Source organism: Chanodichthys erythropterus, chromosome 6 (genome assembly GCF_024489055.1).
Source record: "Chanodichthys erythropterus isolate Z2021 chromosome 6, ASM2448905v1, whole genome shotgun sequence".
NCBI classification, from domain to species: domain Eukaryota; kingdom Metazoa; phylum Chordata; class Actinopteri; order Cypriniformes; family Xenocyprididae; genus Chanodichthys; species Chanodichthys erythropterus.
In genome coordinates, this window is record NC_090226.1 from 16,597,973 (window position 1) to 16,623,670 (window position 25,698).

A 25,698-nucleotide genomic window follows, 5' to 3' on the forward strand; every position below is an offset into this window, starting at 1 on the left:
TTTACTTGATTGTAGTATTAATACAGTTTCAGATTCAAATGTTTATTTTTGATCCAGTTTTTTTTTTTTTTTTTTCGTTTAGTTTTAATCAAGACTCTAATGTAATTTTAGTGTTAATCCAATTTCTATTTTACTTCGGATTTAATTTGGTTTCCTGTTTCATGCCAGTTTCATCTCATATTGGTTTCAATAGTTTATTTCAGTTTAACTTTAATCCAGACTCTAATGTAATTTTCGTATTAGTCCAGTTTCTATTTTTATTCTATTTCATTTCATCTTATTTTTTCAGTGTTCGTGCCATTTCACATTAGTATCAAATCCTGTTTTATCTTAGTTTAGTTTTGATGCATATCTGTTTCACTTTAGTATGTTTAATCCAGTTTCAGTTTCATTTCAGTTTAGTTTCATCTTGACTCTAATTTTTGTTATTAATCCAGTTTCTGGATGAATTTTGATCTGGTTGCTTTTCAATTTCAGGTTACATTTAAGTAGGGTTTTGTTTCATTTCAGTTTATTTGTAAGTTTTTGTTACATTTCACGTGAGCTTTAATGCATTTGAATCACCGCTCTTCAAAATTTACAGAGACATACTTAACTGTCAGGCAGACTTTTCTGGATTGAGATCTTCATCAAGTCCTTGAAACACTATAAACCAAAACTCATTTGTAGACTGTTTGCTTGATTCCAAAGTGCCATCTCTTATTCAAATTTTGTAATGACTTTGACAGCAGCATCTGGAGCAGGAGGGGGAGGAGGACAAGGTCCTGGCAGGCCCAAAATGGCCAAGTCTCCATCAATCAACAACATCCACAGCAAGCACGCTCGCTCTATACCTGGACCACCAGGGCTCCCTAACAATTCACTCATACATCAGGTTAGTTTGTTTGCATCATCCGGTTACTTCAGTTTTAGTTCAGAATGTAATATCTTCTCTTGTCCTCCTACACATTACATTTCTGCATTTGTATGTTTCCCGCAGCCAAAGGCTCGTCCCTGACACCGGTGTGGAGGCTCTGAGCGTGCTGAGCAGTAGGCTGGACCCAGAGCTCCCTCAGCCCCCTCATGCCACTCTGCACGAGGCCTTCTTTTTTTCTTACTCTTCCCACAATCCTCAGGGTGGAATGCACACTGGGTGGCCCATTTGATGTCCTTCGTGGGGATTTCCTCCCAAAGCCATGCAGGGGCACTCTCCTGGGATAGGATAATAAGCCAGAGAGATATAGTTCTCCTGTCGGAGGTTATAATGAATCTATACAATGCACCATTGGGTACAACGCCTGCTGCGTAGAGCTACCCAGCCTGAGCACTTGCGCTGGGGTCTGAAGGTACAGATTTGGGCTGGTACGTAGCCTCACCAACACTACCAAGCATAGGAGGGATGGGCAACGCGAACAAGATGAGTTCCTTTACCGATGTTTTTCGGTATGTGTGGACATATGAGAATACTGGAAACTGAAATCCTACTCAGCCTTGGAGGAAGTGTACAGGAGAGGAACATCCCTACAGTAGACACACAATCAACTTAAGTTAATCATAACACATGATCTCTCACTGGAAGGCTGAATAAGATCGAGCTGCGCTCACTGCAGATAGACATGACAGGAGTGGAGTTTCAACATGAGCAACCTAAACTTAAAGATTATGCAAACTAAACATTTTTCCTAAACCATATTTTCGTTTACAGGCTAGCAAATGTATAGCAAAGAGAACAAAATACCATTTATCATACCCATTTTTCCATTGTTTTTGGAAAGAAAGAAAAAACTAATCATGCTTAGATTTAGATTTTTGTTTTATTTCAAGGGAATTTTTTTATGAACTTCAGCTGAAGGAGTTATTTTGGTTATTATATTACCCTGACTTGAACTCTTAACATCCTGCATTAGCTAAAGCACTTGATTTTTTTTATTATTTTTTTCCCCCCACCACATTCATTTTAATAATTTCAGGATTGTTAGTAGCCTAGCATGTCTTTACTGAATCTCTGAGCAACAGTTGTCTCTTGAAGCTCCAAAAAAAACTCAACCACCACAAATATTCAGTTTTAGGTACATTAAGGGCTTGATTCAGTAAAGCTTTTAGCACATGCAAAAACAACTGCAGGAACAAATGAGAGACGGCAGATGATGTTTCTCCTCCTCCAATTCCCATTGTAGCACTAAAGAAGCATGTGCTGAATTCTTAATGTACTAAAATCTGCAGTCTTGCTTGAAAATGATTGTATGAGAGCCATTTCCTGTTGTCAATGCCTTAGGCATGGTATTGTTTTTTGCCGTTTCAATCTCAGAAAGGGGCTTATGGCTAGCTGATGTTGAGCCATAGACCAACATTACAGACACACTATCATCTCAGCAATGGAGTAGACATCTTCATGACTCTCAAAACTGTGACACATATACAGTAGTCTGGCCATCACCATCTCATGAAATAACCACTAAGTTATACTGCGACCGAACGTTCCTGCATTGATGCGACACAAACCTAAAGAGGTTAGTAGCTGGACATTCAGATTTAAATCTCATTTTCATTGTGGGTCTGTCAATTTAAAAAGGCAATAGATCCTTTTTTTGACTCGTTAAACTTCAGAAGAGATGTTGAGCTGGATTTTGTTGTGTAAGTTGGGGCTTCTCTTTAAAACTCCTGTAAATTCCTGAACTCCACTGATGTCAGTCAGCAATCGTTGCTGAGAAGTAGAGCATGATTTTTTTTTTTTTTCGGGTTTTTTTCTTGTGTGTGTGTATTTTTTCCTTCGGCTTTTTCGTACACGAAACCGAATACAAATATTGAAGTATCCCTATTTCAGAATACATATTTTGTTAAAGAATTGTACATATGGAGATGTATTTTTGCACAGGCATTTTCGTAAAAATTTTTGGTACAATTGAGAACATTATTTATTTAGTAAATGGAAACATTCTAAGATTATTAGAAGTGGTTCACTGCCAAGCCGATAATGCAATACGCCACTCTATCCAAACAGCTTCTTGTAAGTCACATGCCGAGTTCCCCCTGACAGATTGTTGCCACAGTAGTGGGAAATCATCCACCGTATATATAGTGCTTTTTTTCCCCCCCTCATGATGCCTCCCCATCTCAATCCAAGAGGTCAGAGAATGTGATCAAAATAGCCCGTTCAACTGTGCAAAAGATTTCTGGCTGGCTGATGTATTTTGTAGGACTTTTCTAACTGGGAGAGGGAACAAAACAGTTGTACAGTGCAAAAGGTGCACCACTGTTGCCAAATGTTGTAATTGGATACACTGCTTTTTAATTATTCATTTGCTTTTATTTAACGCTGACAAAGAGAGAAAGTGCCTGAATTAGTTTCTCATCGACTGTTGTTTAGGCAGAGCTTTTTATTTCATGTATTCATTTTTCCACAGTACTTGAATGTTATATAAAGGTTTAGAAACTTTTTAAACCTGCCTAGGAATCTCATACATCGCCCTTTTCCCCTTCAAGTAGAGCGGTAACTGATTGATGAAATGCATGGCAGAGGAGAAACACTTGACACTGACATGAGAAAAGCTTCCCGACTGTCCTTTGTATTCTTTTGTGACTACTTTTGATATTAGAAATTTTCAAAGTGAGAGGGATAGATATTTTTGTGGCTAAGTCGGTGATTTCAACCAATGTTTTAGGCGGATAAATGTACTGTTTACCTTGAAATTGTAACTCCACTGTTTTCAGAAAATGAAAGCTTTGTGAAGATGTTTGACTAAACACCACAGGTTTGGAATGTGAATCGAAGATAAAAACAGTTTGCTTTTTGGGGAAGAAGCCTCTACATATAAACCTATGTACAAGTGTGTATATTTTGATTTTTTTTTTTTTTGTATACATATTCAAATCATTTGATCAGCTGGACTTTTGTGTGTTGGCTGCTATGTAATTCATGAACAAACACAGTAGGGTAGATTTACTTAATATTTAAAGAAAAGATTGTATAGTATATTTGTTTTGTAACAAGTTTCTGTAAATATAAAAAAAATAATTTATACAGTTATTTATAAGAAAAATGTGTCAGACTCATCTTTTCCAATTCGCTCACACAACAGACAAATTCAATGGTTTCCTCCAATTCAGTTTTATTATATACTGTACATAAAACAAAAGTCAGGTTGCTCACAAGAAAAGACTCGATCAACTGCCACATGCTGGACTACATGTTGATCACTCTGGACAGCTTCTGCACTCTGTTAAGCAGGAGATCACCTTTCTTTATGGTTTCCTGGTACTGCCAGTTCTTACTATCAGGTCTGAAGACAAATGCAAAGTCAAAGGGTTAGTTCACCCAAAAATAAATTCTGTAATTACATGTCGTTCCAAACCAACAAGACCTTGGTTCATCTTCTGAACACAAATTGAGATTTTTTTTTTTTTTTTTATCTCATGGAAAGCAATGAAAGGTCCAAAGTAGTACAGAAAACATTAAAATAGTCAACGTGACTAAAGTGGTTCAACCTTAATGTTATGAAGCGACGAGAATACTTTGGAAGTAGAACACGGAAGCTCTGCACTGCTTCAAATGCATAGGAGAATGACAGGGTAGAGAAGAAATTATTTAAGAAAGTTATTTTTGCAAACAAACACCGGTTTAGTATTGGCCGACGCGGTTCATGTGAGCACCACGATGTGTGATGCTGACGCAGGAGCCGGCCAATACTGAGACGGCATTCTGACGTAAAACACGGAAGCTGTGCAATGTGTCGTTAATGTAAACTGTGTAGGAGAATGACAGGGTGGAGAGGAAATTGTTGAATAAAGTTATTTTTGTTTTTGCACACAAAAAGTATTCTTGTCGCTTCATAACATTAAGGTTAAACCACTGTAGTCACGTTGACTATATTATCAATGTCTTTACTACTTTTCTAGACCTTGAATATGGTAATTTTATTGCTTTCTATGGGACATAAATAACCTCAGATTTCATAGAAAAAATCTTAATTTGTGTTCCAAAGAAAAACGAAGGTCTTACGGGTTTGGAACGACATGAGGGTGAGTAATAAATGACAGAATTCAAATTTTAATCGCATTGAACGACATGTATAGACTGTACGATGATGACACCTATTGAATCGTAGGCTACGAGACAAGATGGTATAGAAGAATAAAACATCATCAGTATACTCTAGTGGTAAACAAATAGAGCAAGATGAATCGCAATTGTGGTTATGTGCGCTGAAAAAAAGAGGACGACGCGAAAGGAGAATATGGATGAGGTCATGGGTAGGGAAAAGAGGCCAACTTGGCATGGCAATTTTGTAAATAGAGCTTGGGGTACGTAGTTTTAGCGCAAGTTCGCATAGACCAATACGCCATTTTATGTTACATTTTTATTGGCTAGTCAGATGTAGGTCGTTGCAACAAACACACTGTGAGATGATCATGTTAAAGGTGCTCTAGAACTTAAAGGTGCTCTTTTTTTTTTTAAAGATGTAATATAAGTCTAAGGTGTCCCCTGAATGTGTCTGTGAAGTTTCAGCTCAAAATACCCCATAGATTTCTTTAATTCATTTTTTTAACTGCCTATTTTGGGGCATAATTTGAAATGAGCCGATTCAGGGTGTGTGGTCCTTTAAATCTGGTGCTCCACGCCCATAAAAAAAGTTCAAACAGCTAATATAACCCTCAAAATGGATCTTTACAAAGTGTTCGTCATGCAGCATGTCTAATCGCATAAGTACAGTGTTTATTTTGATGTTTACATTGATTCTGAATGAGTTTGTTAGTGCTCCGTGGCTAACAGCTAATGCTACACTGTTGGAGAGATTTATAAAGAATTAAGTTGTGTTTATGAATTATACAGACTGCAAGTGTTTAATAATGAAAATAGCGACGGCTCGTCTCCATGAATACAGTAAGAAACGATGGTAACTTTAACCACATTTAACAGTACATTAGCAACATGCTAACGAAACATTTAGAAAGACACTTTACAAATATCACTAAAAATATCATGTTATCATGAATTATGTCAGTTATTATTGCTCCATCTGCCATTTTTCGCTGTTGTTCTTGCTTGCTTACCTAGTCTGATGATTCAGCTCTGCACATCCAGACATGTAATCCCTTTCATAATGTTGGGAACATGAGCTGGCATATGCAAATATTGGGGTCATACATATTAATGATCCCGACTGTTACGTAACAGTCGGTTTTATGTTGAGATTCGCCTGTTCTTCGGAGGTCGTTTAAACAAATGAGATTTATATAAGGAGGAGGAAACAATGGAGTTTGAGACTCACTGTATGTCATTTCCATGTACTGAACTCTTGTTATTTAACTATGCCGAGGTAAATTCAATTTTTGAATCTAGGGCACCTTTAAATTTCTGACACTCAGAAAATGATCGCAGACTATCTTTGGTCGCAAGATCGGGACAACGCCGTCTTTGAACTGTATGACACAGGACCACAATTTAGGAGCCACGACCACAGAAATCGCCACAATTGGTTATCTTTCATCTGCGATAGCTCAAAAATCATACAATGTGTACCGGGTATGAGTTAACCATAAATCCAACAGAGATTAAAATGACTAATAGACACATAACATTTAAGTCTTGTTGCTCACCTATTGGTTTCCACAATCTCATTGACTTTGTCGATCTTGCAATGCAAGCGGCCAGCAGCGATAAATCGTGACAGCTCCCTTGGGAAAGAAAAAGACCAAAGTGAGTGAAGAAAATGTATGTTTATGTACGTTTTAGTCCAGAAGATTATATGAATGTGGGAGCGTACTGGTCGATGAACTCTGTGCTGACGCCAAACGCTTCAGCCATGTATCCCAGGGTGAGGGAGCGGTAGGATTCCAGTAACTGGCTGTAGGCCAGAATGCGCATCTCTCGAACATAGTAACGGTAATGAGGAGCAAACAACCAGTCTTGCTTCATCTCCTGTTCCACTCGAGCTACAGAAGAGAAACAGATGGAACATCTAACAAACACATTTTTAAACAATGACAGAAGGCTTGGAGAAGCACTTTCAATAAACACTGCAAATAAATAATATATCTTACAGCATCTTAAAGTGGAGCGTGGAGAGTTAAGCAATAACATTCTTTTCAATTGTTCTTTAAAAGTTTCTAACATGAGCTACTGGACTGCTCCACTATTATTTTACTTACCCAATGATTGGAAGAATACAGAATAACGGCACTCGTAGAGAGAGAAGAGGTACTGACGGACGGCAGGTAAACTGTGCAACACCTCCAAGATCTCAGCACCTTTAATCACCTAAAAGAAAGAGATATTTCAAGTCTTGTGTTGGCTTATTTCTATTAGATTTAATTATACCTGTATTAGGTTTTAGCCATGTTAACACACAGGAGGTCCTTTGTTGGCAAACTACTTTCTGAATTGCACTGAATTGCTTTTTTTTTTATTACAACAAACAGGATCATCTCTTATGTGGAGCTAAAGCACTTTGTGTTGCTCTGGTTAAGTGTTTTTTAAATGCATTAAATCAAAATTTATAGATGTGATTCAATAAAGCTGGGGCTTTCAAACTGGTGTCCAGTGAGCCTTAAAGGGGTACTAGGAGGTCAATAGTAAATTTGAGGGATTTTTTTTTTTTTTAGGGCTGTCAAAGTTACAATCTTAACTCAAGATATAAATTAAAAGTTTAATAGATAATTTAATATTACTGTATTTACATCTACAAATTTCTGCTATCTAAAGACTAGTCTTAATCATATTTGTTCATTTGTAAAAAACATCAGCATAACATTTATACCAAATCTTACCTTCTCTCTCAGGTCGGGCCTCTTCAGTGCGATCATACACACATACACGGTGTATGTGACAAACGTCTTGTAGTCCATAAGCTCATACGAGGTAAATGTGGAGACGGTGTCCAGAAAGAGCTCTGCTGCCTGCTTGAAATCCCGAATGGCCACACAGTAGAGGCCCTGATACACCTTCAGACGATTCCTCCGGTCCCAGTCACCACCTTCTTCAATCAAACTGTTCATACATGCAAAGCGTCAGGCCAACATTTGAGCTTGAGATGCATTTGTTCATTAAAAAGAAGTGTGCACCCTATACCATACCTTTTGGCTTTCTCAGTGTTGCGGGTGATGAGGTCATTGTCCATATAAAACAGGCCGATCCTCAGCAGGTAAAAAACGATATCTAAGCGATGACCAAGCGCAACAGTCTTGTCATAGGTCTTCCTGAAGGCAGTCAGGGCCCCTTCCTAAAGGAAAGGCAGAGAAATGTTATTAGTTGTTTAGTGTCAGTAAGATTTTTTTTTAAAGAAATTGTTACTTTTATTCAACAAGGATGCACTAAATTGATCAGAAGTGCAGTAAAATCATTTATAATGTTACAAAAGATTTCTATTTCAAATAAATATTACGATATTAAGCAGCACAACGGTTTTCAACATTGATGATAAATGTTTCTAGGGGAGAGTGGGGTGATTTGTGCCAGGGGGAAGTAGTTCCACCCATTGTTTCCGTAAAACCATAGAAGAAGTTCTATTAGTTCTAGAAGTTCTATATAGAAGTTCTATTAGTTCTACACATGGCATGAGAGGAAAGCACATTTTAGCTCAAAAAACTGTTTATTTCCCTTCAAAGTAAAATTTCTATGATCAAGGTTTTTTGATTGTAGTGTCTGAACAATTATAGACAAGTTTGAAAACATTTCACACATGTTTTAGTGCTTTAGCAAGCTACACAATGAGTCTATACAGTTAGCATGATGTTAGCTCTTAACTGCTGGATCATGCTAGTTTTTCAAACTTGTGGGTCTGGGGTGATTTGTGCCAAAGGGCCTGGGTTTAGTTGTGCCAGTGACCCCCACTTATGATTATTTTCAACATATTATTAATTTTAATTGAACTCTTACATTTTAGCTGTTAAACTAAAATGTAAGTGCCACAAGACCACTTTTTAGTTAACTAGTTTTAGGGTGCTTTCACACTTGGTTCGATTGCCTGGACCGAACCCGAGTTCGATTGCTCCCCCCTCCCCCTGCCCCCACTGGACTGTGTCCACATTATATTATTTGGGTCCGACCCGCAGTTCGTTTGCGTCATCAAACCAGCAGCTGTTTACTCCGTTGCTTAGTAACGACGGCGCAGGAGAAGGCGGCAAAATGCATAACGTTGCTCTCCTCACTTTCATATTTTTGTTTTTGAACCGTTGGTTTTGTTCATAACAACACTTGCCTCTATCTGCCGCGACTGTAGTATGGAAGGTGAGCAGAAATAAGAAAGGCTACGCTACAGCTCTCTGCTTGCAGCACGTACGTCAGTCACGCTCGTTGGGAAAGTGAGTTAAACACACACACACACACACACAAACACACATTTTTATCAAATAATACGGCATTAATAGCAGTTCACTTCCGCAATTTGGTACGCTTGCATTCATATCAGAAGCGAACCGTACCGGAGTTCACTTGAACCGCACCCCAGACCACCCTTTTTAAGCGGACTCGGGTACGGTTCGCGGGTGCGCACCCGAGTTCAGAAGACCGTGTTCACATCATCCAAACGTACCGAACTCTGACGTCAATCGAACCCGGGTGCGCACCAAAAGTGCTAATGTGAAAGCACCCTTAGTTAGACCACTTTGAGTTAAATATGGTCCATATCAACCTTTATTGACATGGCAATAAAATTCGATTTCATTATTTTGACAGTTTGGGTGTTTTTTTGTTGGAGAGGGCAAGTTTTGGTGAGCTTTTGGGCTGGAATTCATCCACCCAATCAGGCAACACTGCTCACTTCACCCATTTTGTCTCACTCTTGACTGACAAGATGACGGCGGAAGATTCAGGTTCAAAGCGAAATGTAAAAGTGCACATTTTTGCGAGTTTTGTTGTTGTGTTTTTCATTAAGAATAATAATGAACCCACCATTCAAGCAATCGCCGCTCCCGAATTGGCGACAATTTATAAAAAAAAAAAAAAAAAAAAAAAAGTAAAATGCGCACAGCCACAAGGACATTCATAATGGTGCGTGTCCACTGGCACAGAGCGAGCGTTTTCAGTTAATTCATATGGAAGCTGAACCCACCCCACAGTTTGTTATCATACAGATTTAAAGTGTGAATGGTCTCTCTCCTTCTCTCTCTGTTTATGTGTGAGTAGTCTATACATGCGTGCATGCATGTGGAGGAGAGGTGCAATTTTCAAATAATAAATCGATTAATTACTAGCAATCATCAAATATTATTTTAGCTTGAAATGCCCATCCCTAGTGAGTTCTTACCTTGTCACCGATGCGTATGAGATACTCAGCTTTGGCCATCATGGCATCCCTGATCTCACTCTCTCCGAGGTTCTTCTCAGCATCTTCCAAAACATCATCCAGTCGTTTCAGTTCGTCCTCATTTGCTTTCTTCATCTTACTCAACAGATCCGTGTCTGCCTGCCATTTCAGCTCTTTACACAGAGCTTCATAGTATGGGGCCATATCTACAAAACAGAGCATCATATCATCAACATATGCACATTTTAAGAGTTTCACTTATATAATACACCCAATTCTAAATAATTATGAGAGGAAATACATCCAAAGAGAAACAGCAGAGAAAGTAGATAAGGGCTTTTCAATATTTTAGATGTCACAGACTCCTAAATATGATGATGATGATGATGATGTGAGTAGGGATGTGCAACAATTAATTGTGATTAATCATTTGCAAAATAAAAGTCTGTGTTTACGTAATATATGTGTGTGTTCTGTGTATAATAATTATGTAATATATATATATATATATATATATATATATATATATATATATATATATATATATATATATATATATATATACACACACACACACACATATATCTACAGACACATACATGTATATATTTAAGAAAAAAGTTAGATTTATATATATTTATATGTAATATAAAATATATTTAAATATATATTTATTTGAACATGCATATATTTCTTACATTTATACATGTATGCGTGTGTATATTATATATATATATATATATATATATATATATATATATATATATATATATATATATATATATATATATGCATAATTATACACAGAACACACATATTACGTAAACACAGACTTTTAATGTGCAAACAATTAATCGTTGCACATTAATAGATGTGAGAGAAAAATACATTTAAAAAAATTCAAAAGGCATCCATCTTTTATAAACTCCATATATGAACACTGAAAAAATTAATATTATAAATCTAAAATTAGTAGTTAAATTAGGTATAAGCTTCATTATTTCTACTGTAAAATGTATTTCATTTAAATATCATTTGTATTTAATCTATTAAAATTAAATTAAAATGAACTATATTAAATTGATAGCTTTTTTCATTTTAATCACACCTACATAAATGTATACAATTATAAAGTTTATAATGATGATAATGATTTAACAGCAGGATCCCAATGTGACAGCTTACCCCATATAGTGTGACTATACCCTGTTATTTTGGGTTGTTGTTGTTACAAAAAGTCAATGTGCGTTAAATACAAGAATATATCGATTAAAAAGCTCAATATGCTTTTTTTTTGTAGTCATGGCAGGCATGTCACTACATAAAATTACTATTAATAAATACATCTAAAAAAAAAAAGGTGTAAACAAAGTGACAATCGGCCCTGAATCACCCTATATGATAATATGTCAAATTAGCAGTTAAAAAAAAATAAAAATCGACATTCAAATGCGTCAGAAGAAATGTGTATTGATCAACCAAATACATTAGCAGCTAATGAGCTAATGCGCTACTTGGTTAAGCTACTAAACCCCAAACGGCAGGAAAACTATAAAACTCGTGCATATATTGCAGCAATACAGAAACTCTGTAATATATCTGCTAAACGAGCAGCAAGAGTAAGTGAATGAACTCACTGTTGAGTTTGATGGCGTCCATCAGCTCGCTCTTCACTTTAGCATCCTGTCTGTGAGTCAATAAAAACTTCAGCTGAGCTATTCTCAGATTGGGGTTTTTAGGTAAACCCTCTTCCTCCAGGTTTTCTAGTGGCATTTTTGCAGAGTTAAAAGAGAGCTAAAGAAGAACGGGAGAAAACGTAATGGCTGGGAGCGATAACGATAAACTAGCAGTGGCAACGATGACTAGGGGGAAATCTAAACAAAAAAATTGTGTAAATTCACTTCCTGCTGCTTGCGACAACGACGCAGAGTAAAGACAGTCACGCAGAGTCAAACAATGTAACAAAAAATAACACTGCCCCCGCCTGGCTGTATGTTATATTGCAACTACTAATATTGGTGTTTTCAGTCATTTAGATGCCTTGGTCGATCCCCAAATATGTTCATCCTCATGCGGGGGACCCATTCTAAAATTTAAAAGGCAGCTATATATTCTAATGTATAAAGGCCAAACATATACTGTGAGAACTTATAATATAAATATGTGCAAAATATGTTTGGAAAAAAAAAATAGATTCTATAACTTTACATTTATGGTACTGTACATGTATTTTGTTTGTTTGTTTTTTTATTTAAATAAAATGTATATTATTTTAATCATTTATTTATTTGAATCAATTTTTAATCAAATGTATTTATTTATTTTTATATTTACAGTTTTTTCCCCCGCATAGCATTCCCTTGTGCCCTCCCAGTTTGAAAACCCCTGTTTTAAACTCTCAAGTTCACAGCTAACCAGCTAGTAATTCAAAATTCAATATTCAGCTGACTCCACAAAATGATGCATTTCTTAGGTTTATTTAAAAGAAAGCTATTTTATTCTATGCAAATGCTTCATATGAGGTACACTTTTTAGAAGGCAAAATGTGACGAGTCATTCCAGTGTCAAAAATTAATCAAAATCCTCCCCAAAATGCCTAACAGCGATGACACTGTATTTATTGAAGAGAAGCAGCGGTGCTTCATTCACACAAAACAAGAAGATAAACATGAAGAACGTGTTGAAGGAACTGGTAGGAACATTATGTAATAATTATATTGCTAGACCTTTGAAACTAGATGAAATCTGAAGGATATTACAGAAGGATATATAATTATTGTCTCATTATTTAAACAAAATAATCATAATGGTAAAAACAAGTATATTGCTTGATATTGTCTCTGTGAGCTACATATTTAGTCTATTTAGAGTTAAAGAAGAGTTAAAATCTTAACCAAAGTTTACTCATTTTCTCAGAATGTGTCTGTGTCATTCTTGAACCAGAGAAACCCCCTCTGTGCTGGTTTTGTAGTTTAATGTGAACTATCTAAAGTACTAACATGTTGAATATGAATGTAGTCAGTGAACACTGTGGCTATAATTTCAGGTTGGCGGGAAAGCGCTCATCTTTATCATTGTGCTGGGGTTGGGTGGATCATTTCAGAATGGATTTCATCTCACAGCGATCAGCTCTCCGTCTCCAGTGCGTACTTGTATTTCTGTTTATTCTGTCACTGTTATTACATTAAGAATGCAGGTTACATTTTATTTTAAAGTGTAAAGTGTTAGCACTACTCTTAGTGAAATAAGGTTCAGTGGGGATCTGTATAGAACCCTAGAATTCTTGACTCAATTTTCAAGAACTCTTTATGCCAAAGGTTCTAAGTTAAGGTTCCAAAAGGAGGTTTTCACAGGGATGCCATAAAAGAACAATTCTGGCTTTCTCAAAGAACCTTTCAGTGAAAACTTTTTAAAATAAGCATGCTTTTCTAATTGTGAATTTTCAAAAATGAAAATTCTGTCATTTATTAATCAACTGTAAGACATTTGTTAATCTTCAGAACACAAATTAAGAAATTTTTGTTGAAATCCGATGACTCAGTGAGGCCAGCAATGACATTTCCTCTCTCAAGATCCATTAATGTACTAAAAACATATTTAAATCGGTTCATGTGAGTACAGTGGTTCAATATTAATATTATAAAGCGACGAGAATATTTTTGGTGTGCCAAAAAAAACAAAATAACGACTTATTTAGTGATGGCCGATATCAAAACACTGCTTCAGGAAGCATCGGAGCATAATGAATCAGCGTATCGAATCATGATTCAGATCGTGTGTGAAACCGCCAAACTGCTGAAATCACGTGACTTTGGCGCTCCGAACAGCTGATTCGACACGCCATCGAATTTAATCAAAAATATCTTAATTTGTGTTCCGAAGATTAACGAAGGTCTTACGGGTGTAGAACGGCATGAGGGTAAGTAATAAATGACAGAATTTTCATTTTTAGGTGAACTAACCCTTTAAGACTGTTGCTGCAGGTTGTTTTTCATGTCCGTGGGCTGAAGCTACCCCAAATATCATGATATTTAGCCCCTTGAATGTGAATTTTACCAGGGGAGCCCCGCCAAAGATGGTTTTGGGCTAGTTTTGAGTAGCAATAGGGTGGATTTTGTTGTGAAAACCTGGCAACCATGATTACTGTAGTATATGTAACATGTATGTAACAAGGACTGTAAAATGAAGTGTTACCAGAAAGCAACATTTTAAGTATTTTTTTCTATTGCCAATTCAGTACCATATGTACAATTTGTCCCAAATCTGATTGCCCACAGTACATTCAGAGCTTTATTAACAGCAGCTGGACGTATCACTATGGAGATGTTCCAGGAGAGAAGACTGTTACCTTTATCTGGTCTGCTGTGGTGGCTCTATATGCTTTTGGAGGTCTCATTGGCTCCATGACATTCAGACTCTTAACCAGTCATCTGGGAAGGTTAATATCATTCCCCCCACACCCCCATGTCCTCTCCATTCTGCCTTTTAACTTGTGTGATAAGCATTATCATATCACTTTGGCATATTATTTTCAGGGTAAAAACTGGACGCTCATTTACTTTTCACATTCTTCTTTCAGAAAAGGAACCATGCTGTTGAACAGCACCATCGCAGTTGTGGCCTCAGTAATCATGTACATTAGCAAACCTTCATACTCATTTGAGTTGATCCTTGTAGCACGCTTCCTATTTGGATTCATAGCAGGTATGTCAGACTGTATTATATATAAATATTACCTAAGATGTAATAATAAGAAGTGATGTCTAATGTGATTTGCTTTTGCTCTTTGTTGAAAGGGCTAGGAGGGAATGTCCATGTCATCTACCTGGGTGAGAGCTCACCAAAGAAAATTAGAGGCATGGTGACACTCACTGCCTCTACCTTTTCGTCCCTTGGTAAACTGGCAGGACAATTTGCTGTCCTCAGGTAATAACAAAGTATTAATGTTGAAATGAGATGGAAGAAATAGAGATAGATCTTTTCTCCTGTATTGTAGCTACCTGAGTGAAATGGATTGAAGTTGGCATGAAATAGAAATTGCGATAGGAATTTCGTCTGTATTAGGAAGTGTATCTGAGAAAACGGCTTCTTGAAGAAGAAAAAATGTAGGGTGTGACTTGATTTTGTCTATTAGGAATTGATTGGGTCGTTGTGCTTTGCTATTGGTCGATGTCATGTGAGTGACAGGTTGTCCCGCACTCGCACCAGTAAACACATCATCAGATAAGTCACTGCAAGAGGCAGAGGAAATTATTTTCATTAAAGATTACGAGGCACGTGACGTGTCAGCATGGGTCTGTGTGTGTGTGAGTGTGTCACAGTGCTGGGTTGCGTCAGGAATGGCATGTAAAATCTGTGCCAAATCCTATGTGTGTGTGTGTGTGTGTGGATAATTCCAATGAAGTGGACCCTGCAAATGAGGGGGACTAACGCTAGGAAAAAATATAATCTATAATGATGTGCATGGATAAATCAGTTATATTCCTTTAAAAAACAAACAAACAAACAAACAAAAAAACAAGAATTGTCAATTTTGATTTCATGAATCGATTTCATGAATTTCACAAATTATTCGATTTTGCTTGGTTCTATCCATTGGTTGTTGATTGGATGGAGGCAGATTTGAATGCGAGCTTGCAGTCAATTGAAAGGGGCGGGGTTAAGCAGACGAAATGATTGGAGAAGTCCGACAACTCTCACCAGAGTGAAGTATGGAAGCTTGTTTCCGCCAATGAATAAAAAATAAAATGACTTTTTTTCCTCAGAATTGTGTGATATAAACTAGCAATTATGAGTTATGTCAGAATTGCATGATATAAAGTCACAATTGTGTGTTAAGTCAGAAATGTGAAATATAAAGTCGCAATTGTGAGGGAAAATTGTCAGAATTAAGAGTTTGTCTCAGAATTCTGACTTTATAACATACAATTGCGAGTTATAAAGTCAGAATTTGTGAGTTATAAAGTCAGAATTGTGATATATAAACACGCAATTCTGGAATTCTGACTTTAAAGGAACACTCCACCTTTTTTGAAAATAGGCTCATTTTCCAACTCCCCTAGAGTTAAACAGTTGAGTTTTACCGTTCTCGAATCCATTCAGCCGATCTCCGGTTCTGGCGGTACCACTTTTAGCATAGATTAGCATAGTTCATTGAATCTGATTAGACCGTTAGCATCGCGCTTAAAAATGACCAAAGAGTTTTGATATTTTTCCTATTTAAAACTTGACTCTTCTGTAGTTAAATCGTGTACTAAGACCGACGGAAAATAAAAAGTTGTGATTTTCTAGGCTGATATGGCTAGGAACTATACTCTCATTCCGGCGTAATAATCAAGGAACTTTGCTGCCGTTCCATGGCTGCAGCAGTGCAATGAAATTACGCAGCTCCTGTGAGCCCCTGCTTGCACAGGGAACGTGCCTTGCAACCATGGAGACGTTTGTGAGAGACGCTGCATAATATCATTGCACTGCTGCAGCCATGATACGGCAGCAAAGTTCCTTGATTATTACGCCAGAAAGAGAGTATAGTTCCTAGCCATATCAGCCTAGAAAATCGCAACTTTTCATTTTCTGTCGGTCTTAGTACACGATTTAAATACAGAAGAGTCAAGTTTTAAATAGGAAAAATATCAAAACTCTTTGGTCATTTTTAACGGTCTAATCAGATTCAATGAACTATGCTAAGCTATGCTAAAAGTGGTACTGCCAGAACCGGAGATCGGCTGAATGGATTCGAAAACGGTAAAACTCAACTGTTTAACTCTAGGGGAGTTGGAAAATGAGCCTATTTTCAAAAAAAGTGGAGTGTTCCTTTAAAGGGGCTCTATGCAGGAATGACACCCAGTGTTCAAAATAGGTACTGCAGTCCAAATACAAAATATTGTTTGGCCCGCTTCCTCGTTCAAAGACAAGGGTTACCAGCAACAATTGGGAGCGCAATTGACAATGAAAGCTGAGGAGACTTAAACACTGTAAGCTGATGAGTTGATTTATCTGTCTTTTAATATGCTGTTGTTCATAGAAATATTTAGATGGATTCAGAGGCTTTTAGGTAGAATCTGCGATTCTCTGACCAAGTTTGTTTGCTGGTTTCCATGGCTACAATACGTGGTGTTTTCCGCCAACTGGCAACCTGTGATGTCGAAATACTATTGGATAAACTGGCAGCACACGTTTTAGCACAGACCAAAACAAAAACATACGTTCCGACACGGAACGCACATTTTCAAAGTAGAATATCTGGCTGTAGCATTGTTTTTCTGAGAAACAAGTAGGTGAACTTAGCATGTTACCTAAATACCTGCTAACATATTGGGGTATTTTTATGATTTATTAAAGAAAAAATCGTACATAGAGCCCCTTTAATTCTCGCAATTGCAAGTTTATATCCCGCAATTATGACTTTATTTCTCACAATTGTGAGTTTATATCTTGCAACTGTGAGAAAAAAGTCAGAATTGTGAGATAAAAAGTCACCGAAAGACTGAGTTCTGACATTTTGATTAAGAATAACAAGGTAAAGAAAAAACAGATACACAGATAAATTGTTCGCAATACAATCAATAAGAAAATAGATTTTAATTTCCTGACTACTTTAAAGGTGCTAAAGAGGATGTTTTGTTTTATACATTTTTGCAATATTACTTGAAACTGTCTTTACTAACTGATAAAAGACTATTTATTAGGTGCACTGAAAGGAATAATATTAATATACATCATCTGTGCACGAGGTAGGGCATTAAAAACATCAGCCAATCGTTTATGCGTTCATTGCGTAAACGATTGGCCCTCTGGCTTGTCAATCACTGCCGTGACGATCCATGTGAGAGACGCGCGGCTGCGCACTCCAGTAACTTTCCACACTCCACAGGCGCCGCATGCAATGTTTTTTTCAGGAGACAGGAGTAACAACTGCAAATTATGAGTTACCTGCGGTGAGTCCGACATAATGAATCCACTAAGTGTGTGCGCGGCTTTAAGTGTAAGGCCGATTATGAATGTAAATTGATACTTACGACTGATCGCGCTCAAACACATCCAGTCAGAGCTAGTTGCGTTCAGTCTGCGATTACAGTCGGTGTTCAAATTCCATGTGATATATAAACGACTATTTTTTTAATATATATGTGTATATAAATCTGCTTCAGGAGCAGGAAACAATTGCTGTATGTTGAGCATAGTCAGGATGTTTTAGCTAATCGTTAAATGTGTGCCCGGCTTAATAACACAGCGAATGCCAGTGGTAAACACTCGTGTTCCGATACTCGTGCACGAGTTTTGGGAGGCGTTCCCTCTAAATGAGATGTGACGGAGGGGGGTTGTTCTTACCCATGCGCTCATTTCAAAAAAACATTGGTATGTTCAAAAAAACATACAAAAAGTCAAAAAGAGCCTCTTTAGCACCTTTAATGTTTGATTTGATTTACATGGCTTCTGAAAATTAATCTTTCCATACTCAGCACTTCTTTGAACTGAAATTTCTCATTTCATTCACAGGGAAATTCTTGGCCGTGAAGAGTGGTGGAACATCTTGTTGTGCATCCCAACGTTTTTTTGTGTGGTTCAGTTGGCAGTCTTGCCATTCTTCCCTGATGCTCCACGATATATTCTGATAGAGAAGGGCAACACTGAACAATGCAGAAAGGGTACATTACATTTAACCAGATCAATGCAATTTTATGTAACCAATCAACCTTTGTATGTCATTGCAAACATTGTTTGTGTTAAATCACGTTTATGTGTTTTCATCGGCAGCACTGCAGTGTCTATGGGGACCAGGTGATTATAAGTTGGAGATAGAGGATATGTCAGAAGAACAGGCATTTATTGGAGAAGAGCACAATAAGAGTTTGCTGGATCTTCTGAAAGACAAACACCTGCGCTGGCCGGTTCTTTCCCTGCTGGTCATAACTGGATGCATCCAGTTCAGTGGCGTCTCTGCTGTAAATCATTTAGCTTTTATCGTCAATTAATTATATAATGCTTCTATATAGAAATGTGTTCTGATTCAAACGTGACCTAGATTTTCCATGTCATTGTGTTGTCAAAAAAGTATCCAAGACATCCTTTAATGGTTACAGAATAACCAGATCTTTGTACTAACTGGGTACCTTGTGAAAATGTTGTGATCTTTTACCCTTCTCACTCATAGGTCACCGTCTTCTCTTTCAATATATTTCTGGAAGCGGGAATTCCAGAGGACAAGGTCCGTTATGTCACTCTGGGCATAGGAGCATCAGAAGTTATTATCTCCATAACCTGTGTAAGTTCCATAGAAGCACACATGAAAGTGTGTAACTTGAAATGGGACTGGGAGCTTTTGGCATGGAGGAACAGTATAAATCATCTCTGTGGCCTTTTTTTTTAAAAAAACAGTATTTCTGCTTGTGTTCATGTGTAGGGCCTGTTCATTGAGAGTGTGGGGAGGAGAGCCTTGATGTGGACAGGGTTTGGGGGCATGTCAGTCATTATGGCATTAATCACAGTCACTCTGTACCTAAAGGTGAGTTTCTATCATTTAACTGCACGCATCAAGCACCGCTCAGTCCTTTATCATCTCATCTTCATTGTTTCATCTGTAGGACTACAGCCCTGTGATTCCATACATCACAGTCATCCTCATTTTCCTCTTCATCATTTTCCATGAGGCAGGCCCAGGTAAAGCATTTGCATATTTATATGATATTTAGTTCTGTTTTTTAATTTGATTGGTTGGCATTCCAAGTGCTGATATAACAGTTAAATATAAGAGGCTGTTCACGAAAAAATGTGTTTCTGCGCTACATTTTCATTTTTTTTTTTTATTCCAAAATACATTTTTACATTCTCCTGCATAGAATTTCCATTTTCATCATGCCATTCTAAAAATGCAGTATTCAAATTTTAAACTTTTTAAAAATATGTCTTTATTGTCTGAATTATTTTAATTCCACTTCTCTGAATCTCACATTTTTAAACTCAAAACCCATTTAACAGTTTGTATCAGTGGTGGGGATTTCAGCATGATTACATCATTACGCTAGTAGGTGGCAGCAAGTGACCATCTTTATAAGTGCGACATTCAGTTGATTTGTTTAAAAATACTGATTCATTCAGAAGCAAAACAATGGACCCTTTTCACAGACTTTTTTTCCAGTTATCAACATCGCATATTTTCATTTTTAAAAAATGTAATACATATTGTAATGCTATATATATTTTTTTTATATTAACTGTCAGTTAATGACAAAAAACAAATTTAATCACTGATTTGAAACAAAAGATTCAAAGCAGTGTTTTGAAATTGGCCATCACTAGATATCGTTGATTTTTTTTATTTTTTTTGGCACACAAAATGTTTTCTTGACGCTTTATATTTTAAATGTTTTGAGTACTTTTCTGGATCTTGATAAGTTCAATGGCACTGCTGTCTATAGAGGCCTCACTGAACAATTGGATTTCAACATAACTTAAAGTGTGTTCGAAGACGAACAAAGTCCTTACGAGTGTAGAACGACACAAGAGTGAGTAATAAATTACATTATTCTCATTTTTGGGTGAACTAACCCTTTAAAGGTGCTAAATAGGATCTTTTCGTTGACTGAGAAACCAAAGACTGTTAGTGAGTTTTTGAAATGAGCGAATGCGTAAGAACAACCCCCCCTCCTTCACAGCTCATTTCAAGGGAACGCCTCCCAAAACTCGTGCATGAGCATTGGAACACGAGTGTTTACCACCGGCATTCGCTGTGTCGTGTTAGTGGATTTATTATGTCGGACTCACCGCAGGTAACTCATAATCTGCAGTTGTTACTCCTGTCTCCTGAAAAAAACATTGCATGCGGCGCCTGTGGAGTGTGGAAAGTTACTGGAGCGCGCAGCCGCGCTCGTCTCTCACAAGGAACGTCACGGCAGTGATTGACAAGCCAGAGGGCCAATCGTTTACGCGATGATCGCGTAAACGATTGGCTGATGTTTTTAAGGCCCTACCTCGTGCACAGATGATGTATATTAATATTATTCCTTTCAGTGCACCTAATAAATAGTCTTTTATCAGTTAGTAAAGACAGTTTCAAGTAATATTGCAAATATGTATAAAACAAAACATCCTCTTTAGCACCTTTAATGCTGCTGCTGCCAGGATGTTTCTAATTCAAGGAAGTGATGGCAAATTTGACATCTTTCTCTCTTCTGACCAACATAATCAATCGCTCTATATTTTTTCGCTCTTTTGGAAAGTCGTGGAATCTCTATCACATATTTTTTTCTTTTTGCTATTGGAGCAAATATGATGACTTCTGTTTCTGAAAACCCCTGAAATGTGAAAAGGTTCCAGTCAGTGTTAGTGAGTGAATCACTGAATCATTCCCCTAACTGATTCATTCAAAAACATCGGCTCATTCAAAAGTCGAAATGCGCGATGGTTGATTCTGCTTTACTTAAAGTAATTAGCAATACTGCGTCTAAAACATGCATTCACATTTTCCATTTCTCTGCAAATTTTCATGGTGAAATCCAGTCATTCCAATAGGAATCCAGGGCAAAAGATTTCCCCACGCAAATTCGCATCCTGTTCAAGCTGGTCACAGGAATTTGCCCATGTGATGACTTCAATGACTTTGACTTTTGAAATGTCTCCAAAATGTCACTATTGTGATAATGTAGTTTTTGCTATATTTCCATTATTGATCTATTGCATAAGCAATATTACTCTTTCAATCATGTTGTATTATAAATGATATTCTCTGTGCGATACTGTTAAACATAAGAACATACCATATTGGTTGTAAACTGGCTTGTCCGTGCAAACAACTCAAACCATTTTGCTCCGAACAGCTGGAATAGCCCCATCGCTCGCCAATGAGCTCTTCATCCAGTCATACCGCCCAGCTGCATTTGTGTTTACCGGCTTCCTGCGCTGGCTAGGATTCACCATTCTTGGATTCATCTTCCCATTCCTAATTGTAAGTCCAACAATACCACAAAAATGTTTGTGGATTCAGCCACTTTATAAATTGAAAAATGTTAAAATATAGTGAATTGTGTATGCTCCACAAATGCATCATCAGTAAATGTCATTGCTATAAAATGTTTCATTAATGGTTTACGTAAGAAGCTTTTGCCACCATATTTAAAACCAGTTATTATGACTTTATCAGGATTCTCTCAAAGTCTCTCTCCTCTTTCAAGTCGACTAAAATACAGAATGATTCTTTTATGTGTGCCCTATTATATGTCTTCTTCCTGAACAATGTGTAATACCAGGCTTTCATCACACCTTTTTGCTTCTCCTTTAAAAACTGCTCTGCTGTCTGTTGCTGCACACAAAGACTCACTTTAACAAAAGGCCATATTTCTCATCCATGTTTCTGCAGGCCGTTCTGAAGTCTCTGAGCTTTGTTCTCTTCTCCTGTGTTTGTCTGATAGCCGCTCTCTATGTCTTCTTCATCCTTCCTGAAACAAAAGGCAAAACTCCACTTGAAATTTCCCGAGAGTTTAAGAACATCAGAGTGTGTGGATCCTCCAAAGAAGATGTCATGTGCTTAGAGACTAAGCTGTAAAGTTCAAGATAACTTGCCTTGGTATATTGATGTAAATATGGATGGATGTGGACTGGCATTACATTAACATCATATTTATAAAGACTGCTTAGCTAATATTATAAGAAAAGGATACTGATGGTCTTGGGTTTATTTTGCGATAACGGTCGGATGAATGTACATTATCCTACTTAATATATGGCTACTTAACAATATAAATAAATGCACTTAAAACTTTTTTTTAATGAATAAAAATATTTGAAATACAAAACTTGTTCTGTTAAGGGACATTTTTGCTTACCACTCAGAACACCTTGTAAATTTCAGGACCTTTTTATTGTAGTTTCATTCATTTCTTTCTCAGTGTCTGAAAAAATGTCTAACTACATTACGTATTGTCTAAAGCAACCCATGCTTATTTCTGACGTACCAGTTGTACATTAACTAGCCAATCAAACATTATAATGTCATTGTAATCTCTGCATGATAGTGCAGACAGTTGAACCTTTAAGTGAGGTTAACCCTGTTGTATTTGCCCACCCAGGTTATTGCGCAGAGGCTCTGGGTTTGTAGAACCCATGAAGGTTTAGCCCTCTTATCAGTCCCGGACAGACTGTATGGGGCTTCCCAGCATTATTAGCAGGTTAATAGGTAGTGTGTGAACTTCACAGACCAATAATGATTGACATAACTAGATGCTTTATCACAGCCTCAGCTGTTTCACAGGATTAACTGGAGGATTAATGATTATGGACATCCCAAAACACCCTAAGTACATCATATTGGAACTTTATGTGAACAACATGTTCCCTGATGGGAATGACCCATTTTTAGTTAGAAACTAATGAGGACATTCAAATATAGGCACAGGCTTCAACACAGAACCACACAGACCCATTTTGATACTTGTTATTAAACTACATTTACATATCATGTATATTAGGTATAATACAGCATCACATGTATATATTACAATATTATATTTGGGTGTTTCATATCAGATTTTGCTTTAGGTTTTTATTTGTAAGTCACTCTGGATGAGTCTGATAAATAATAAAAAAAAAACGAAATGAAAAATTGTTTACATCATAATTTTAGTTATTCAAAATTCAAATCTTTTAATAATGGATTTTAAAATGGACTTTCATATTTTAATGTATAATACATTTTGAAAAGTGTCAAAAATAAATAGACTTTTTATGTGACAAAAACAAAGCTGAAATTTGTTATTTTTAACAGAAATCAATCTCTGCGACATAAGTTAAATAACCACATGTACATAATTTCATTTTGATTTAAATTATGGGACATTACACAATATTTTCAACTGCCAAAGGGTGGCGCTGTATCTTCACTGCAGAGTTTCAGTAAAGCAAACTGCAGTGAGATTTTAATAAGAACCAAAGAGTGAAGAGTTATTAAATTTATTCAATATGATACATGAGAATGTTACACCAGAAGCACTTTTCTTTATTACCAACTCTGATTTGACCTCTTTGTAAACCTCTTTTATGACAATGTTATTTATATAGTCATCAGTAATGTTTCCTTTTAAATGTATTTGAGTGATTACTTGAACATTCTGATTCTTTTTTAACCAATTTGATCTATACTGTGACTTTGTAAAACTATTACTAAAAAGGTTTTACACAACAATTGACAAAAATGTAGCTTACCATTTCTTGAAGAACTCATTTTTGTCTAATAAAATGCTTTGCTGTTAATGCAGTTCTTCTTTGCACTGTACTAGTCGATTGTGCTGAGATATGATATGCTTATGGTTTATTTTTGCTAATACAGTAAGTAGAATGAGTTAGACAGTACAAAAGCTTGAGGTCAGTAAGATTTTTTTGTATGCTCAGCAAAGCTGCATATTGTGAAATATTACTACAATTTAAAATAGCTGTATTCTATTTTAACATGTGTTCAAATGTAATTTATTCCTGTGATGCAAAGATGAATTTTCAGCATCATTACTCCAGTCTTCAGTGTCTTCAGAAATCATTCTAATATGCTGATTTGGTTCTCAAGAAACATTTCTTATTATTATCAATGTTGAAAACAGCTCTGGTGGAAATTTCAGTTTCAATGAAATGCATCCTTGCTGAATAAAAGTATTAATTTCTTTCTTTCAAAAAAACTAACATGTTTTTTCTTTATGTTCTCCATTAAGACAACCTAATACAGCCGAAACATTATAGTCACTGCTCAATCACAATGTCATGATCTCATGAAAAGCTCATTGTGTTAACCACAATGTGACACCAGTCCTCTCTCTGGTGTGCAGATGAATTTCGTTCATTCTGAGTGCCCTTGGCTTGTTAAGTGGTGGACAATTCTGAGAGCGTAAAATGCATTAAGGGCTGAGCACACTAATAATAGCTGACCGGCACTGAGTAATTTGTTCTCCAGTCATACTGCTGCCACTCAGCTAAGGCAAATGACATAATGGTATGGAATCTGTGAAGAGACGGTCAGACAATGTTAATATAATTAGCTTCATTAACATTCCTGCAGCTTGTTATTAATGTTCAGTTGCCGTCCTGTCAAGTGCATAACTGAAATCGATCATTAATCTTGTAAATGAGTGTGCAAGCAGATGCATCACAAGGTCAATATACAAAGCAAGTATCCATCTCAAAGTCAACGTTCACCACATCCTAAAGCTCTACGGTCACTTTCATCTTTTAAAACATCCACACTGTAAAAAGCCACCAAATTCAACTTAAAAACTTAAAGGTATTGTTCACCCCAAAATGAAAATTATCTCACCCTCAAGCCAACCTAGATGTCTATGACTGATGGATGCATCCATCCATCCATCCATCATAAAAGATATCCACAAAGCTCCAGAGGGTTAATAAAAGCCTTCTGAAGTCAAGGGATGGGTTAATATCCATATTTAAAACTTTATAAACTAAAATAACTAGCCTCCGGCAGACGGCCTACACAGAT

The 25,698-nt window shown here is 36.7% G+C and overlaps 3 protein-coding genes across 5 annotated transcripts in view; 2 read left to right on the forward strand and 1 right to left on the reverse strand.

The window, feature by feature from the left end:
- Positions 1–3,929, forward strand: part of LOC137021590 (ataxin-7) — a 36,449-nt gene extending 32,520 nt beyond the window's left edge. For 2 of the 3 annotated variants that reach the window (XM_067388250.1, XM_067388252.1), the window contains exons 13-14: positions 729–874; positions 980–3,929. In XM_067388250.1, the coding sequence (XP_067244351.1) occupies positions 729–874; positions 980–997 (164 nt within the window). In that variant the 3' untranslated portion in view covers positions 998–3,929. The remainder of the gene's footprint in view (positions 1–728; positions 875–979) is intronic. The other variant, XM_067388251.1, reaches the window with a different exon arrangement.
- Positions 3,930–4,073: 144 nt separating this feature from the next.
- Positions 4,074–12,131, reverse strand: psmd6 (proteasome 26S subunit, non-ATPase 6). The gene is made up of 8 exons (XM_067387340.1): positions 11,861–12,131; positions 10,224–10,429; positions 8,053–8,198; positions 7,747–7,966; positions 7,129–7,237; positions 6,744–6,912; positions 6,577–6,654; positions 4,074–4,259 (listed from the first exon to the last, which is right to left on the reverse strand). The coding sequence occupies exons 1-8, from the start codon at positions 11,994–11,996 to the stop codon at positions 4,163–4,165; spliced, it is 1,161 nt and encodes a 386-aa protein (XP_067243441.1). The 5' UTR covers positions 11,997–12,131; the 3' UTR covers positions 4,074–4,162.
- A 725-nt stretch (positions 12,132–12,856) lies between these two features.
- slc2a9l1 (solute carrier family 2 member 9, like 1) lies at positions 12,857–24,716 on the forward strand. The gene is made up of 12 exons (XM_067388254.1): positions 12,857–12,915; positions 13,270–13,365; positions 14,501–14,661; positions 14,803–14,927; positions 15,020–15,149; positions 18,723–18,871; positions 18,981–19,168; positions 19,378–19,488; positions 19,627–19,728; positions 19,808–19,883; positions 22,040–22,167; positions 22,579–24,716. Exons 1-12 carry the CDS (start codon positions 12,892–12,894, stop codon positions 22,762–22,764), a joined length of 1,476 nt encoding a protein of 491 aa, XP_067244355.1. The 5' UTR covers positions 12,857–12,891; the 3' UTR covers positions 22,765–24,716.
- The last annotated feature ends 982 nt before the right edge of the window (positions 24,717–25,698 follow it).